Below are 19,273 nucleotides of genomic sequence, written 5' to 3'. Positions count from 1 at the left end.
AAGTGACAACTTTTTTACCTTCCTTCTTTTTCATTTTTCTTTCTTCACCAACTCCTTTACCAGTAAATATCGCTACTTTCTTAGTATATGAAATACTAGTAATATTAACTATCCATATTTTTATTCCATATATTTCGTTTTGATGGAATGTACCTTTGAAATATACAACTATCTCTGATTAACCATTTTTAACCATTTACTGGTTACTCAATTAGATGGTTACTTAAACAGTTACTCATGTAAATGAGTAATAACCATTTGCTCATGTAAAGTCATACACATTCCTAGACTAAGAGCACATTTAAAGTAATTGCTCCTTATTGGTGCCAACTTGTCTTGGGAAGGATGCTGGCAATGAAAAGTGGCATCATCATCATCATCAAATTGTAGGATTATCAATATACTAAAAAAAACATTCTACTCATTATTTTTCCAAATATGTCTTCCATGCACTGGTTCTATAAGATTTATATCATTTTTAGGCACATTTATAGATATATGTATTAAGTGTCTACTCCTCTACTGCCTTTACTACATCTGTGCATCTGTCTTGTCTGTCTACCTCCTTGCAGCTAATAACTCTACTTCCAGTGGATGGATTTCCTGAAATTTTATATTTGGGTCTTTTAGAAAGATTTGTTTATCCAGCCCAAATTTCATTAAATTAAACAAATAGAAATCCAACAATTATTTATTATTATTTTTTTTTTACATAGTTTATCCGTATATCATATATTGTAGCTGAAACACTGGATCGATTTTCATTAAATTTTATAGTTAGCTTTTTTAGAAAGCTCTGTCAAGCCATACAAAAAAAATTTTTTTTTTTTTTTTTAATATACACCACATAAACTATCCACATACCATATACTACAGATGTAGCATTGGATATTATGTTTGTTGCTGTGCAGTGATTGAATAAATGAATGAACAATATATGCAGACACAGAACCAAAATGGTTTTGGTTCGCACATAAGTTGCTATCAGTTGAGAAGTTCATTATTCTGCTATCAGTTTACTAAATAAAAAAAAAAAAAAATCAATTAATTTAAGAAATGTACATCATGAATTATAACTACTTTCTTATCACATTATCCACAGCAGAAACATGAAATATACAATATTTAAATTGTTATTAAATTATTTAATTATTTGTTTGACTTATTACATTCCAGAGCATGAAATACATGTTACATTTCACATGTTGTGATTTTTATAATGTATTATAAAACACTGAATAGTAGGTTGTGAGGTAAAAACATAACCTGTGAGGTAGTGAAGTGAAAACAATTACTATAATATATTATTAGTTACACATAACAATATTAATTACCATTATTAGTTACATGATGTTAATTAAAAATTAATTAACAATTTATATTTAATAATTAATTGGTCAAAAGAAAATTAGTTATTTGCTTTTCACTTTTATTAACAACATTAAGAATAAAAAAATCAATTAATTTAAGAAATCAAACACGCTTGAAATATAATGCACTGCTTATTGCCTAACTTGATTTATATACCTCTATCAGCATAAGAATTCCAATAAATTTTATACAGAAAAACCTCTCAAAAAACTTCCTATTTACTATTATATATTTCTGCTTCTTTGTTTGTCTTGACTGCAAATTTTATCCAATATATATTAAAAAAAAATAAATGGAAAAAAATTAACACATAAACAATTTTTTTTCTTTGACTGAAACAGAAAATGACAGATTCACAAATTTCTCATATATTTTTCATACATATCTGATAGTATTAGACAGGGGAGTTCCTGTAATGCACCTGGGTCTGATGGAATCTATCCAATTGCATTAAAATAAGCAGCAAAAAAAAGTAAGCAATCATTTGGCCATAATTACAAGAGCATCCTTGGATTCAGCAGAGGCCCTACATTGATACACAAATGTCTCTCCTACTCACAAGGGTGGGGGATCAAAGAATAAGTAATTATAGCAATTACTGTTCAAAAATAACAGTGAGTAGTTGAAGTAGTTAGATTACTATATAGCTGTATTCCTGTCTCCTTGACAGGAATACAGCTATATGGTAATCTAAGTATGGATTTGTTAAGGAGAGATCTGTCTGATCAATTGATTAGCTACGATGATACAATTATAAATAAATTGGATGCAAATAATACTTTTGGCATCATATATACTTGGATTTCAGTAAAGCTTTGGCATTATTCCACATGAAACACTACTGTATAAATTGGAGTAGTGTAGTTGTAAGGGTTATTTCTGTTGTGGATAAAGGGATGGCTAAATTGCAGAAGACAGATAGTGGTTATTAATGGGAACTGCTCATCTTGGATTAATGTTATTAGTAGAGTCCTCCCTTGGGGTTCAGTGCAAGGCTTCTTACTGTTTTTATTATTTATTAACGATACTGATGAAGACATACCAAGCTTAATGTCCAAGTCTGTGGATAATGCTTAGGTTGACAGGGTGGTTAATGACAGGAATCAGGGCATACTACTGAAGAATATTTCTAGCTGCAGCAAAACTTAAAAAAATTAGGTAGAGGGGCTGCCTAATTTTTTTCAAGGTGACAATTTGATAAATGCAAGATTTGGCATATGGATAGTTGTAATCCCAGAATAACCTACCATTTGGATAATACAACATCCAAAGTAAAAAAAAGAATGAAAAAGACCTAAGGTAGTTGTACAGCTCACCATGAAGTTCTCTGAGCAGCGTGGACAGGCTGATAGCACAGTTCATCACATTTTGTCAATGGTATACAGGAAGTTTTGCACCCCAGAGAGAGAGAGAGAGAAACTTTCAGGCACCAGGAAAAACAATGAAAATTGGAACATATGGTGACCTTAACTATAACAATATTAATACCATATCGCGGATTACTTTTCATATTGAGTGTATTTTGTAATTTCAGTGAAACAGTTCTGACAAAAATTCAGTACAACAAATTATTTTGAGAGCTACTTTCAAAGTAAAATGAAAGGGCTTAACAACAGTGCTTTTTTTGGGACGGTACACAATGGTACAGCATACCGGCACCGTTATTGACAGTGACGTGTGATATTTGGATGCAGTACATCCGTAGCCGAGTGGTCAGGAGCGGGAGTGCAGTAGCACACACTCTTTGAGTAGACCGGGGTTCAAGCCCCTGACTGCTGAATACGGTCGATCTGCCAACCCGCACTGGACCAGCGTGGCAGATTATGGTCCATTTCCCTCAGAATGAATTGTTGAGGATGCTTCCATCCTGCAGTGGGTTGATAATGGCTGCACTTTACCTTTACCTTTTACATTTCAAAATTTGTAATATTCAGTAAATTTTATTCACATGTTTACCTAATACTGAAATAAGCTTAAAGTTATTTAACTAAATTTGCATTTTTTACTGTCTATTGTTAAGATATTTTCTATATAAAACTTTATAAGCATTTTTAGAATTTTAAATTACTCACTCGGACCTCTTTTTTGAATTCCCCTTGGAAATTGCATTTAAAATAGTTTTTCCATTGAGTGAAGAAAATTTTCATATAATGAATGGATTAGCAGAGACTTAACTCGGTATGCACTGTTCGCACTAATTGCTGAAATTGCCTGAAGGTCAGAGTCTTCAGGCAATTAGTGCTGCTGCTGCTAACCACGAATTAAGAGCGCTAAAGGGATTACCATTCTACAACTTAGTGGTACTCGTAAAACCTATCTGACCACCTATCCCACATATCAAGAAGTTGCACTGGTCAACAGTGTGTAGATCAAGCGCTATTCCCGATGTGGGCAATGGGCTGTGTTCAACCTTCTAATGCAAGCACCCTGTTCAAGAATTGGAGAGTGATTTTCTTTTATCCCAACAAATAATCATCTGTTGTTTCGTGGAAGTGAGTTATCCACATTTTTCCATAAATTTTCCCCATCTCTGTTTACACAGTTACAGTACCCGAATAATTCTGACATTTTGGACAGTTTCAAAGAAAAAAATTCAAATTTAAGAACTAGTTCAAAGAAAAAAATTCAAATTTAAGAACTAGTGACAATATCGATGACAAGAGAAGGAAATGATGAAATGATGATATCAATATTTCATGTTTAGGAGGTATTAAACCTCCTAAACATGAAATATTGATAGCTTTTGAAACTTTGCTGTGGCTTTCAGGGTGAAGAAAATGTTCCTGAAAATAAAAGATATGTTAAAACAAATGCAAATTTTTTTTTAATGATTGATGTACAGTAAATCTAGTGTACAACACTAGATTACTACAATAGATAACGAAATGTAATATGTTGATGTACTTTTGTTGTAATATATTGATATACTTTTGTTGTAATATATTGATGTACAGATTTACTGTACATCAATATATTACAACAAAAAATAACCAAATATTTTGCAAAATAATTCTTAACTGTACTGATATTGTGTGCATCATGCAGGGATGAAAAAAAATCTTATATTAATAAATTGTTTTTAAATGTTAAAAAATTTATTTATTCTCACTTATTTCTGATTTATTTCCTATCATTTACTATATTTCTGAACGTTGAGTTACAGTATTTTTCATCGTTGAAAAGATCATATTTCTTTATAACGAAATTTTGCAAGCAAACAATCAATTTCATTATATAGAGGTCTGACTGTAGATTTATTTTATTAGGGTCTATCCCACTTTCACAGGTGTTCTATTCATCTAAGTAACACTCATTTTGGTAACCTTTCTCTTGACTTTTCTCCCTTTAGAAATAAGAAATGATATTTCTAAAGGGGGAAAAGTCAAGAAATACCATTTCTTAAGGGCTCGTATTGTTCCACACTAGTTTTTCTGAGACTTTTTCTACAATTTAAAAGTTTGTTCAACATTAATAACTTTGTATTTGCACATTTTCAATTTAGACACAACAGTTTTATTTAACTGTCTGTGTGGTAACAAGATTGTGAGTGAATTAGTATTAAAATGTCTTGAACCATAAAGTAAAAAATGAAAAGAATTACTAGTTTCTTTTCACCTTCCACAGTAAAAAAATTAAAAAAAAGTGAGAATGTGAGTGATGACTTAACTAGAGATTGTGTCAAAGATTGTTTTTGTTCCTGATGGTCTCTGCATCCAACAGCAAGAGATGACTGACATAAATGACTGGTCAAGTTGCTGGACTGTTGATCAAAAAAATTACTTCTGTGCAAAGTATAATTGGCAAAATTATCAAAATAAGACAATTGGGTGTGCATTAAGTAAACAAATTGGAACTTTTGGAGTGGAAAAGAAGATGGGCATGAAGATTTCTAAGGAATGGGCAAACAATGAAGTTATCTATTTTTGTGAAAGTAGACAGCAACAGCTACTGTCTTTAAGAAAGAAAATTTTCAATAACAAGGAAACAGCAGGCCATAAAGCTGCCGTAAAACTGCTTGCAGAAGATGAGAAACAGCCCCTTGAAAATCTGTTTAAAGAGTTTATTTCATGAAAAATTAATAGCAGGTGACCTACAAGACCTACAGACTGACCTACAAGAATTAAATGGGATTGACATGGGTGATATTCTTCATTCAACTAACACTTGCATTAACATCTTAGCGGTGAAATTAAAAAAAAATTGGCTTATGAAATCGTTGTTAAACAGTAAAATTTCATTGATAATTGATGAATCGACTACGGTTAGTAAGAAATCCACTTTAATCATTTACGTTCAAACTTGTATATTTGACAGTGGAATGAGACCTCTCGTAAATTTGTTTTTGGACTTAATCGAACTCAATCGATTTGCAAAAGGGATATTTGATTCTCTGCTCGATTGACTTCAGTCATAAGATATGGTGCAAAACTATTTAAAAACTCACTTAGTTTGTGTCGTATGTGATGGTGCAGATGTTATGATGGGTAGTAAAAGTGGTGTTACAAAACTAATGAAAGAAAAATTCCCTTCTTTAATAGTGTGGTATTGTGTTAATCACCGAATAGAACTATTAGCTGCTGATACTGTGAAATCTGTTACAGGTATCAACAGATTTAAAGCATTTATTGATAAACTTTATATCGGCAAAAAATGCTAGAGAATTGAAGGTGTGCACTTGGTGGATAGTGAACTATTAAAAACTGGCAGAATTTTAAGCATATGATGGGTGGCATCGAGTTTCCCGTCTGTTTCGGCTGTTTGAAATAACTATGAGGTGTTAGTTGATAATTTTCAAGAAGCAAAGAATGACTCAATGCGAGACCAAAGAAAGATGCACATATAAAGGATTACAAAAGAAAATTACGACTACAAACTTTATATTAGACTTAGGTTTAATGTGTAATGCTCTTCAAGAATTATCACACTTAAGCTTGGTCTTGCAGGAGCATGATATAGATCTGTACTGGGTGAATAAATAAAAAGAAATTGTTGTACAACTTTTTCATGAAAGAAGAACAGTTCTGGGAAAGTATTACAGAAATGCTGCCAAAGCTGCCGAAAATCTAAGATTTCAAGGAGTTTCACTTCATGGGATAGATTACAGAAATTATTTTAATCAATCTGGAAGCTTTCTGCAGAACTTTGAAACAATCAGTAGAAAGCAGGCTGCTTGACAGTAAAAATGCTGATTTGGCAGCATCGGCCAGAGTACTTGATAGGAAACATTGGTGTAAAGATGTTAACTCTCAAGTGACATTTGGTGAGAATGAAGTTAGAAAATTGTAAATTAGGTTTCAGTTAAATGAAAGAGATACAATTCGTGGATTTCGGGAATATCAAATTGAAAAGACAGTTTCGGAAAAATTGAAGCATTTGATGACCGCTCTGAGTACGATACCAATTACATGAAGCGAATGTGAACGAGGATTTTCACAAATGAATCTGATTGTCAGCCCAACTAGAGCTTTGTTGACGATTGTTATTGTTATTTTTTGGTTTTTAGGAGCATTAGCAACTAAGGCCATATTGTTCCGGGATATGCATTGGTCATTCCCTGACCTTCCCGCATCCTCCGTATTTGGTCATGACGGGCTCGAACCCCGGTCTAATCAAGAAGCGTGTGCTACACACTACTGCTCCTTCCCACCTGGCTATGGAGGCACCTATTGTTGATGACAAAAACAATTTCTTCGTCACTATTTCTTAAAATTGTAGGCCCGCCACTGATGCACTTTGATCTAGCAAAATATGTCGATTTGTGGCTGCTTAGGAAACGTCATTCAGCAACAGACACAAACAGTAAGAAAAGAAGTCAGCAAAGCATGTCAGATGAGAATTTAAACTTTATTATGAAATTATTTTTACCTAATTTTTTACTTATTTTACTTATTATCTATGTTTACTTATTTTTTATACATTTTACTTATTTTTTTATATACTTGTATAATAAATTTAGGCTTAATAAACTGTGTGTTAATATACTTAATTTGTTGTTCTTATTCCAAAAACATTACTACTGAAGTAACAATATCACTAATAGTAACAACATTATTACTGAAGTCACAATGAAGTAAAATTTGCTGTGACCAAAAATCAATAACGTAACACAAAAGCTGCTTGGACACCATACCAATATTAGTGCACAGTTTTCTAATTTAGACAATCAAATGAGAAATAAGCAATTTCTTAAAATTGTAAAAAGATGCTCAATAATGATTATATCACCTTGGAAAGAATTTTTCTTGTGAAGTGGCAATTTCAGAATTTTATATAAAAATATAGTTTCCCTATTTATATTTTTTTGTAAAAAAAAAATGAATATCAAAAATCCATTTGTTAAGAAATATTTCCAGGTATAATTCTTACCTGAGCAAAGTAAACTAGTAACAGGTTCAGTAGAAACACTTTCATTACCAGATGGCTGAGTTATTTGCTCTACTTCTTCACTAGCTGCAGCATCTTGTATACAGAGCAATAAACCACCTTAAAAAAATAATAAGATAAGATAAGATACATAAGACTGTCAACACAGAGAGAGAGAGAATTTCTACTTAATGACAGTTCATTTAATGATAAGACTAACCTCACTGAAATTTACTGACACGTCACTTAAAGACATCACTTTTTCAACATAATGTTTTTCAATAACATTGACAAATACCGATTTAAATATGAGAAAGTATAAAAAAAATAAGTATCACACTTTTATTACTACAGTGATTTTTAAATACTATATCTCTGAGGGGTGTAGCTGAGAATGTGATTCAACGTAAATAATTAATCTTACTTTTTTTTTTTTTTTTTAAATAAAATATGTACAAATGAATTTTTGTATTTAGAGGCAATCACAGTTATTAAATTTAACATAAACCAATGAAAAAATCTCAAAGGAAGACCACTATTTAAAACATCAGAATACAGGGTTCTGATAGAAGCTTTGCTATGTAAGTATAATCCCCCTCCCCCTCACACCCTATTTTTCTCTCATTTTTAGTGTATCTGAAGTATACATGTGTAGTTTTGGTAAAAACTGAAAATGAAATTTATAAGGATGAAGAGATAGCCAGACAGCTAAATACCCTTAAATATTACTCCACATTACTTTATATACTCTTCTTCTTGTGTGTAGTGTTTTGTAAAATAAGTCTGAGTTAATTTGAGCAAATAATGCTACACTGCACTGTGTTTTTGTTGTGACTGCCAGGGAACACTACTGTCCTGGTGACAGCAACAGAGCTTGGGCTTAGGCTCTTCAGAAATAATTATATTTATCCACAAGCCAACCTAAAATTAAAATACTAGTTTTAATTGAATAACATCACCCAGTAGGCAAAACTGTTATTCATTAAAAACTCAAAGGCACTGTTGTTACCAATTTGGGTCACTCATCAGGTAACAGATAACCTCATTTGTGTTGAGTGGTGAATGAATGAATGCACTGAATTTAAATGAGCAGCCAAGCAGCGTTTGGAAGGTAAACTTCCATTTTTGATTAAATACGATACTAGTTACTACAGGTGAACTGTTTAATAAGTGTAGTAATTTCTAATTACTAATTGCAATTACTAATTAGTAATTGCTTTCCCCAGGAGGCCAGTAGCATTCCCTAAACAGTCATGAGAGAAAAATAGAACACAATGTAGTGTTATTTGTTTCAACTGCTTCAATACCTGCATTGAAATGGTACACTGCTTTTTTTTTTTTTTTTTAATTAAATGTTTGAGTTAAATCATGATATTAACTGAAAATTTTTTCTCATGCAGATAAGCTGAATTTTTGGGATGCAAATTTGTTCATTTTATTAACTTATTTGATTAATTTGTAATATTTAACTGTACATTATATTTATAACAAAAAGTTGAAAAAAATATATATAAATATGCATATTAAAATAGGTAAAAGACCTAAAATGTCAGAAATGTTCTCTCACTAAATTGCTTACACATTCCTGCCAACTATGAAATCTAGAAATGGAAAACTTTTAATAGAAGTCCAGCTTTAGCTGGAATGTGCTTAAAGTGTTTCAGTACTGTCTGAAAAGCATTACCAGCATTACCAGTTAATAATCATTAATCACAAATTAATGATTATTAACTGATGCATGTCATGTGCTGCAGTGGGTAAATTACATTTCATCACGATATGTTCATTCATTATGACATTCTAGGTGCATATGTTCATTATAACACTCTAGGTGCCTATGTTCATTATGTCACTCTAGGTGCCTAGGTGCATATGTTCATTATGACACTCTAGATGCCTAGGTGCATATGTTCATTATGACACTCTAGGGCCTAGGTACATATGTTCATTATGACACTCTAGGTGCCTACAGTGTCAAGAAATTAGGCAACAACTCTCAGCATTCTGATGGACATCTATGATTGTTTCAGGTGTAGGGTAGATGCCCTTGAAGAAATTAATATGACAGCCCATCAAGCTCTCAGATGTCCAACTCAACAACACAGCTCAATCTTGTGCATCAGGCAATACAGTGGCGATCTCCAAGGCAGAATGTGCTGGTCCTACAGGAGCTAGTTTTTGTTGGTGACTTTACTGCAAAAAGGATAGGTGTTTTGCATACATTATGCAAAAAGGATAGGTGGAACAGGACCAGGGTATGTCTGGGAGGGGGAAAAGGTTGATGTTGTAGAGTAGATATCTTTTAAGGGCAAAAAGATGATATTGTTGTACACGTTGGTGTACTAATGACATTAAGAGTAAGAAATCTGCAGATTTAACTAACAAGTACAGGACAATGTTGAAAAAAAAGTCACAAGTTCGGATTGAATTTGAAAGTGTCTGCAATTCTGTCCAGACACAATTGGAGGGAGTATATGATGAGAGCCCTGTCAATCATTTCAGCCTTGGAGAGATTGTGCAAGGGTCACAGGGTAGAATTTTTCTCAGCATGGTCTTGTTTGTTAACAGGAGAGACTGCTTCTACAGGGATGGGGTACACTTAAATAGAAAGAGTGCAAGAATATTTACTGATGCTATCGAGACAGTGTTAGGTAGGTAGGTCAGAAAATGCTAGCTTGGGGGGGGGGGGTCACAGACTAAAAGATTAACAGTGGCCGCTGGCAGAAGTGAAAGCAATTCATGCACTGCTTCTATTAGAACGAGCAGCAGCCTGGAAAGCAAGGCGCTTGGGATTTCCAGGACTGCTGGGAGTCATAGTGGAACAAGTAAATACATGGGCTGTGTTAGGGTAACTAAGAGTAGAAACAGGTGCATGTATATGTATACTTGCATGTACACCAATGCTAGAAGCATAGTTTATAAATTTGATGAGTTTGAAGTGATGGTCAAGACATCAAATGTGGATATTGTTGGAATATCAGGGATATGGTGTCACAGATATAAGCAGTGCAGAATTGGAATTTGGGGAGTACAGTATGTACAGAAGGGATAGAGAGGACAGGAAGGGGGGGTTATGCTGTTAGTCAAGAAATACATAAAATCTAAGGAAGTACATCCAATTGACACATTGGTGGACAATGCAATGTTGAGTCAGTGTGGTGTGACATAAGCATTGGAAAATGAGAGTAGGTGTGTGTGTGTGTGTGTGTGTGTGTTATAGGTCTAATGAATCTGATTAGTATAATGAGCAATTGTGCAGAGAAATAGGTGGGGCCGTAAATCAGAATGTCTTATAATGGGGGATTTTAACTTTCCAGATATTGACTGGAACTTGTGGGTTGGCCACTAGCAACTAGCAAGAATTTTGTGGATTTATTGGATGACTGTTTTCTACAGCAACAAGTTTATGAGGCAACCAGAGGGAATAATACCCTTGATATGATTATCAGCATTGATTATTCATGCATTAAGAATTTGAAGATAAAGGAACCACTGGGCGACAGTGATTATAGTGTACCAATGTGGGATTTATTTAAAGATGTAACTACTATCAAGGGTAAAGGGAAGGGCTTTTGCTTTTGTAAAGGTGACTAAAGTGGTCTCAGACAGCATTTAAATTCTATACAGTGCGATCAACCAATAAGATGATGTTACCAATGGTGAATAATAAATGAGAAGCCCTCAGGGACAATCTTGGAGGCTACTAGGCTTGTCATACCAACTAAGAAATACTGTTCAAGATTTAGGCCTAAATGGAAGTCAGATGAATTAATGAGGGAATGATGAAATAAAAATGCATGGGATACATATAAATTATCAGGCGACACAGAAGCCTATGGAAAATATAAGTTAGTCTGTAATCAAGTCACAAAGGAGGTTAGGCAGGCAAAGGCAGATCACTAGAAATCTTAGGCAAAGAGTTCTTTACGTATGTAAACTCTAGAAGGAAAGGGATGAATCAGATTGGCCTACTTATCATAGATAGTTTGACTATTGATGATGATGCTCAGGTAGCTGATAAACTGAATGAGTATTCTGCATCTACATTCACACATGAGGAGGGGAATGCCAGAAGTTCATCAAACTCTAAGAGGGAGCTAAGTGATTTTGTAATAACTGAAAGCAAAGTGGAGGAGAAATTGTTGAAGTTAAATATAAGAAAGGCACCTGGAGCCAAAGAGATCTATCCAGTTATATTAAAGGAGGCAGTAAAAAGGAAGTACACAAAACCCTTAGCCATAATTATGAGAGCTTCCTTGGACTCAGGGAAGGTCCCCATGGACTGGAGGTGTGCAAATGGTTCCCAAAGGGGATTTCATCAAAAGGCAACAGAAGTAACTATAGACCTGTTAGTTTAACTTGTGTACCATGGGTACACAAGTTAAACTAACAAGTTAAAACTAGCATGGGTTTGTTAAAGGGAGGTCTTGTCTGACCAATTTGATTGGATACTATGATGTGGTTACAAAGGAACTAGATGCAAAAAATAATTTTGATATCATATACTTGGATTTCAGGAAAGTTTTTGATACTATTGCACTTGGAAGACTGCTGTACAAATTTGAGCAGTATGGCATTAAGAGCAAGTTGCTACAATGGATAAAAGGATGGTTGAGTGTGAGATGACAGAGTGGTAATCAATGGACATTACTCTTTATGGACAAATGTTATTAGTGGACTTCCTCAGGGTTCGATACTGGGCCCATTGTTGTTTTGTATATTCATCAATGATATAGATGAAGGTATATCAGGCTTAATGCCCAAGTTTGCAGATGATACAAAGGTTGGCAGGGTTGGTAACAACAGCAAAGACAGTATGCTACTGCAACTGGATCTATATAAGTTATTATTATTATTATTATTAGCCATATGGTGCAAGGAAGCCTGAGGCTTATGCTGCACCAGCCAAAAAAAATTCCCGAGTTACCAAGAGAGAGAGAGAAGTAGAAAGGAATCACTAAGAAAGAGAAGAATGATGATATCCAGCTCCAGACCCTGGGTATGCCAAGCTGCGCTTGGCATACCCAGGGTCTCACCAGTATACTCACCAGATGTGAGCCCCTGGGTGAAAGTTGGGTAAACGGGCCAAGAAGTGGCTACTCAAGTTTAACATTGGCAAATGCAAAGTACTGCATATGGGTAGTAGCAGTAACCCAAGAGAAACATACTAACTGTGTGGTACTACACTCAGGGAAGTAGCCGACCGGGCTAGCCGAGTGGGTAAAGTACCTGCCCGGCAACCCAAAGGTCGCGGGTTCGATTCCCGCCTCGGGCTTGGATCAAAGTACTGCAAAAACCTTGGGAGGTGCAATATGGCCACAGAAGCCGATGCGCCAACAACTATCAAATCAATCAATCAAAACTCAGGGAAGTAGAGAGTGAAAAATACCTGGGAGTAATTGTGCAGTCAGATATGAAGATCGTTGAGCTGTGCAGATGGGCTGCCAGAGCAGATCATGGAGGCTTGTCAATGATAGGAATTTTTCTAGCAGGGACAAGGATGTGATTATCCCGTTGTACAAGGTAATGGTCAAGCCAGGCCAGGCCACACCTTGAGTACTGTGGTCTGGAGGGCTCATTTTAGGAATGACATAGAGAAGTTAGAACAAGTACAAAGGAGGGCAACAAGGTTGTTGAGGGGAACAAAGAGTGCTTCAGTTTGCAGAACGTAAGCCTATATGTTGGTAATAGCAGTGCCTAGAGACTAAGCACTTGCAAGGTGATCTGATTGAAGCATATATATGGCCTTGAACGGGTTGAGCAAGCTCAAATGCTGATGGAATTCTTCCTCTTGCTCAGATTAAGAACTTGAGGGGCATAGATTCAAATTGAGAAAAGACAGTTGTAGAACAAATGTGCAGAAATTTGCCTTTAGCCAGCAGGTAGTTGATTGCTAGAACAGACTTCCATCTCTTGTTGTGGAAGTTGATAGCTTAAATAAATTTAAGGCTGTGCTGGACAGGCATTTGGACTGAATAGATGGGTGAAATTGGAGGTTTTTTTTTTTTTTTTTTACTGATACTGCATAAGCTTGCTTTCTTGCATCATATTCCTCAACTAATGCTAATGTCATAAAATATATTTTAAAGTTTTTTGCTTCGCTTATTTTATTTTATTTTATTTTATTTCTATTCAATTATGTCATACTGGCTAATGCAAAACTTTATGGTTCCATGAGCTGGTAGAAGCTGACTCAGCACACCATACCTACTTCCATGTATCAATTACCATAGTGTAGTTACATTACTCACCTAATTCAAAGTAAAGTATTCTTTTCTCAAATTCTCTTTACAAAAAAAACCTTCATATATTTAAACAATACCTAACTTTCTTTTTCAAAACAAACAATTTGCAATACACAGAACAGCACACACAGCCCAATAACCAGTAACAAACTCTACTTTAGTCATTAACCCTGGCAGTGGTTCCTTTTGAACATAATGGTTCAATATCAGCTGTTTGGTGAAGGCTAAAATATGAAATTTTTATTATCTTCCTAAATAAAGACATACTTTTACTTTGGGTGGCATTTGAAGTGGGTTTTTTTTTTTTTTTTAATGGATTGTAGAGAGAGAAAGAACATGTAAGATGCTGGGTCACTATCCTAAACGCCCAAGGAAGTTTTGAATTTTGTGTTATTTCTAGTTCAAGGTTACTGGTTAGTACTCTCCCACTAGTTCTATAAAAAAAAAAGGTACAATCTAATATTAGTGTTTTTGAAGGATTTGTTATTGTTTTTCCATAAATAAACATAATACAAGATATTCACTTCTCAATCAATAGGGAAAAACATGTAATTTTCAAATTTTGAACTTCACACATACACACCAAATCTGAAAGAAATTTAAAAATGAAAAACAATATATATATATATATTTTTTTTTTTCATTTATGTACATAACAAGTAGAAATATGAGTGCATGTGTGGGTTTGAAAAGTTGCATGCTAAAATTTTTTTAAACTTGATAATTGGATAAACTAACAGTCTCGTGTTCAAAATTTATACATATATATTTTTTTAATTTTTGATAAAATTAATAAAAGTTTTGTTTTTTAAATAAAAAAGTTTTAAAAGCACAGTATTTTTCAAATATTTAAATTTCATATTAAATATATTAAAAATACATAGAATAGTATTGCAATCCATTAAGAAAAGATGAAATATTGGAAGTATACTCCAAGCTGAATTCAAGAAAAAGAAACTTTTCCTGTTACAATTTTGGAATGCTACCAAAATGTTTTAAAAAGTTTTTCTTTACAATTTCAGGCTTCTTCAGTTAGAGGATCCAGGTCAATGCTACTTACTGAAGAAAAAAAAGCAGTAAAATTAAAATATTAAAATTTAGGTCTTTATGGCAAAAACATGTGTCAAAACACATGATATATGGTCAGCACATAATATGTCTAGAACCAAATGTACGAAGACCAGATATATTTCTTCACCTTATGTTGTGAACATATACTAGAACGTGGTCACTGTATTTAAGCTAAACGTGAACAGAGCCACAAATTGACAAAATTAATAATAATATCTATATATTAAAAAAACAAACAAACTTGGCTAAAAACTGGAAAAAAAATCACAGGCCACATTATATTAAACTAATAAAAGTTTTAAATTCATTTCATAATTTTTAGATTAGAATGCAATTTTCAAGAATATATCCCTATTTGTCACTGTAAAATTATATAGGGTTTTCAAAAGTCTGACAAAAAAAAAATTAAAAACAGATTAAAGAAGAGCTATTGGAAAAAAGAGAGAACATTTTATAATAATACTCTACAATAGTGTTTCCCAAAGTGTGATACATGTACCCCAGAGGTATGCAAAAGGGTTTTAAAGAGTACAAGGCAGAATTTTTTTATTTTACTTTATCATAGTTTTTTTAGCTGCAGAAAACAATTCAATAAAATTTAGTGCAGTGGGTTCTGCTCATAGGAATCACTGGTTAATTGAATCAAAATGAATCAAAATTTGAAAACCCAAATTCTTTATATATTGCAGTTTGTAAACCTCTTCTCTTATTAGAATGCCAATTTCATTTTATTGAATCATGAAAGATGGTAGCACTATATAATGTGTGATTTTTTGTTTTCTTTTTCCTTTTATCTAATTTTGTGTGTGTGTGTGTGTTCTTTATCAGAACTTTTTACCAGACATTAGTGGGAAGTAATCACTTGATAATTATGCCGTTTGTTTACTGCTTTTGTCTCCCCTTTCTGCAAATGAACTCTACTGTGTTGTACATATGAACAGTAACTGGGTTAATTTTAGAATGCCAGTGAAGTAGTCTTTTCAAAAAAGCATGATTTGTTAAATTTTGATTAATCCTTTATTACTCAATGAAGGTTGTAAGTTGTTGTGCAAAACAACTTAAATTTATTCAACCTATCAACTTCCACAACGACAGATGGGTGGTTAACTGCTAGAACAAACTTCCATCTGTCGTTGTGGAAGTTGATAGATTGAATAAATTTAAGGAGGAACTGGACAGGCATTTGGAGGGAATGGTGTGATTTTTTTTTTTTTTTGGGCTGATGCTGCATAAGCTCATACACTTGCTTTCTTGCATCACATGCCACTACTACTACTACTACATTAAAAAAAAGTGCTTGGTATGTAACAATTTAAACTTCATTTAAATTTATCCATTTTAATACCAATTTCAATTTCAGTACCAAAATAGTAAGTATTAAAAATGTGCTTTCTTCATTAGCTAACATGAGTACTTTAATTTCAGACTGGTACAAATAAGCCATATATATCTATGTTCTCCTATCAATAAATCTGATAGGAGAACATAGATATATATTCTCCTATAGACATAGATTTTTATTATTACTTAATTTTTTTAAATTATTATTTCCATATATAGTATATATAACTTTTATTATATATTAATAAATGAATGCTATATCTTGTACTGTATTTATTCTAGTTGAGATAAAATAGTATATTATTAAAACTACCCTAAATTATCTTTGCCTGAGAAGGGGTATGAAGGTAAGACTAAACTCTCAAAAGGGGTACACAATTACTGTAAGTTTGAGAAACACTGCTCTACAAGTATTACTGTAAAATGGAGAATTCTGAATAAAATTTCATTACAGAAGTTTTTTTTTTCAGAAAGACATGAAGTGAAACTGGACCAGTATTACCACCTGGATTAGTTTTTAACTAGTTAAGAGGTTCAAGGAAACAAAATGCCTGAAAGCAATTCCATGTCTGTTATGAAGAGCACATTGGGAAATTAGCCGCTTTAAACAACAGATTTAACAGCCAATCTTTGTGCAGTTTTGCATTAATAAGGCAGTCCAAATATGACAGTGTACCAAGCAGTAAGGAATACATTACACTACTACCCTCATAAAAACCCATCATGTCCAGCAATTGCTACTATAAGATTTACTGAAGGAGACATTTCACGAGGTAGAACTCTGCAAACAATGAGAAGGATGAGAACTAGTTTTTCAAAGTGTTTCGGACAAATGTTAACCATTTTTTTATAAAATACAAAAAGTGAATACCCACAACCATTGTAATTTGGCAACAGAGAATCCTTATGCCTACATCAAATTTTTCAAGAGGCCCATACCTCAGCCATCAGTAAAATGTGTGACATACTAGGGCATTAAAGAAATTCAAACAAATGTGTTGGAATTTCTTGTGGTAGCGGCAGTTGTGAAAAAATCTTACAAGGAAATTCAGGAGAGGTTGATTTATGTATATGTCTATGATGCCCCTTCACTATATCAAGTAAAGTAATGAAACCAACTATTAAAATGTGGGTAAGAATTACTATATTGCTATAAATGTGTGAAAAGGTGAAACTGATGTATGCGTGTGAGGACAGATGGCTAAATTTTGCAGTAAACTGACATATCAGAACCACTGTTTTTACATATTTCATATTAAACTAGTGATATTAGTTTACATTTCACGGGTACTCTATTATTATAGCTTATTTCTGTTATTTTTTTTTACTCTTCATTGTGGCACCTATTTAATGCCAGATTTAGGTAGCTGGGATCCTGGCACAATATGGCTGTGCTCTCCACAAATCAACAGTAATCCTATTGATCCCAGAACCCCTGTGACCTTAGTACCCAAGGGCAACCATACCAATTGTGCCTTGGTAAACCTGGCCATGTAACTAGCAACAAACGAATGAGGGGAAAGCATATCTACTCGAAGAAATATTCTTTGACCAGAAGCTTGTAGCACTCCAATAAGGAAAAACTGTTAATTTCTATGCCAGGGCAACCATGAGGGTCAATCAACTCTATCAAAGAAAACTAGAAGGATATTCAAGCTTCTTTCTTCTACCTGAACTCCTTCGTAGAAGCTGTCATTAAATTCCCTCATTAGGATACTATAATTTGTCAGCAAATAGGAAAATATTAAAATTGTGATTTATCAATATACTTCTGTACATTTAAATTTTTTTTTATATATGTACAGAATGTGGCAACTCTCAGTCCTCACTCCCTTCCTGTTCCTTCTTATTTTTGTGTACTAACAAAGGGGCTCACTCACTCGCTCTTTCTTATTCACTAGATCAGGAATTTTTGCAGACAAAACCTGGCCCACAAGCTGCTCACTGCCTAACCTAAGCTAAGTCAGGGCTTCTGCACTCTTTCAAAGGTTCTCAAAATCCTAGACAGCCAGTATTAGTAGGCTCTTCATTTAATTACAATAGGTCATTCTGGTAATAGTCTGCTACAGAGAATCACTAAAGCCGACCAGGCTAGCCGAGTGGGTAAAGTACCTGCCCGGCAACCCAAAGGTCGCGGGTTCGATTCCCGCCTCGGGCTTGGATCAAAGTACTGCAAAAACCTTGGGAGGTGCAATATGGCCACAGAAGCCAATGCGCCAACAACTACCAAATCAAAAAAAAAAAAAAAAAAAAAGAATCACTAATAGCCAAGATTACCAGACAGGATAATCTCCTTACCTTCTATGTACAAAAGTGTGTCTATAATCTGAAACCATCTCTCATCCACTGCCCATTCTTTCAGGTAGGACAAAAATTATTTTAAAGTAGGCATCGATATGTGGTAACATGCTCATGTCTATATTTTGTGGTAAATGTGCCACTATTCTATGGCTTGGTTTTATTTTGAAGTATATAAAGTGTAAATTAACTGAAGCTATTACAGTTGCACATTCAGTTATACTTCGAATAACTAATGCCACCCCAACAGAGAAGACTACTGTTACTTATTTTCAGTGAATATCACCACCACCACCACCACCCAGATAGCTGTTTCAGGGCTATTTTTGGACCTTCATCAGTGGGTGAAGGTCCAAAAATAGCCCTGAAACAGCTAGGTGAAATATCCTGATGGTATAACAGCTGATAACCCAGTTGTGAAATTAAGTCCACGATATGAGAGATGCCAATTAGTTTTTGGCAGGTTAATATTTTAATAAAAATTCAGGGCAAAAGCCTCAGACTGCAGGAAAATTTACAGACATAAAAGTTAATGCAATTGCATTATGTCTATATGTAGCAAATTAGACAAAGTTATTATAGTG

The 19,273-nt window shown here is 33.8% G+C and overlaps 1 protein-coding gene across 1 annotated transcript in view; it reads right to left on the bottom strand.

The window, feature by feature from the left end:
• The window catches only part of LOC150088630 (ral GTPase-activating protein subunit beta), a 522,786-nt gene that overhangs the window by 318,811 nt on the left and 184,702 nt on the right, over positions 1–19,273 (bottom strand). Inside the window, exon 13 of the mRNA XM_090369596.1 lies at positions 7,738–7,854. Coding sequence (XP_090225722.1) covers positions 7,738–7,854 — 117 coding nt within the window. The remainder of the gene's footprint in view (positions 1–7,737; positions 7,855–19,273) is intronic.

This window comes from Mastigoproctus giganteus, chromosome 3 (genome assembly GCF_048544385.1).
Source record: "Mastigoproctus giganteus isolate SK-2022 chromosome 3, ASM4854438v1, whole genome shotgun sequence".
Taxonomy (NCBI): domain Eukaryota; kingdom Metazoa; phylum Arthropoda; class Arachnida; order Uropygi; family Thelyphonidae; genus Mastigoproctus; species Mastigoproctus giganteus.
Note: the sequence above shows the minus strand (reverse complement) of the source record. Positions and strands in the feature narration are given on the sequence as shown.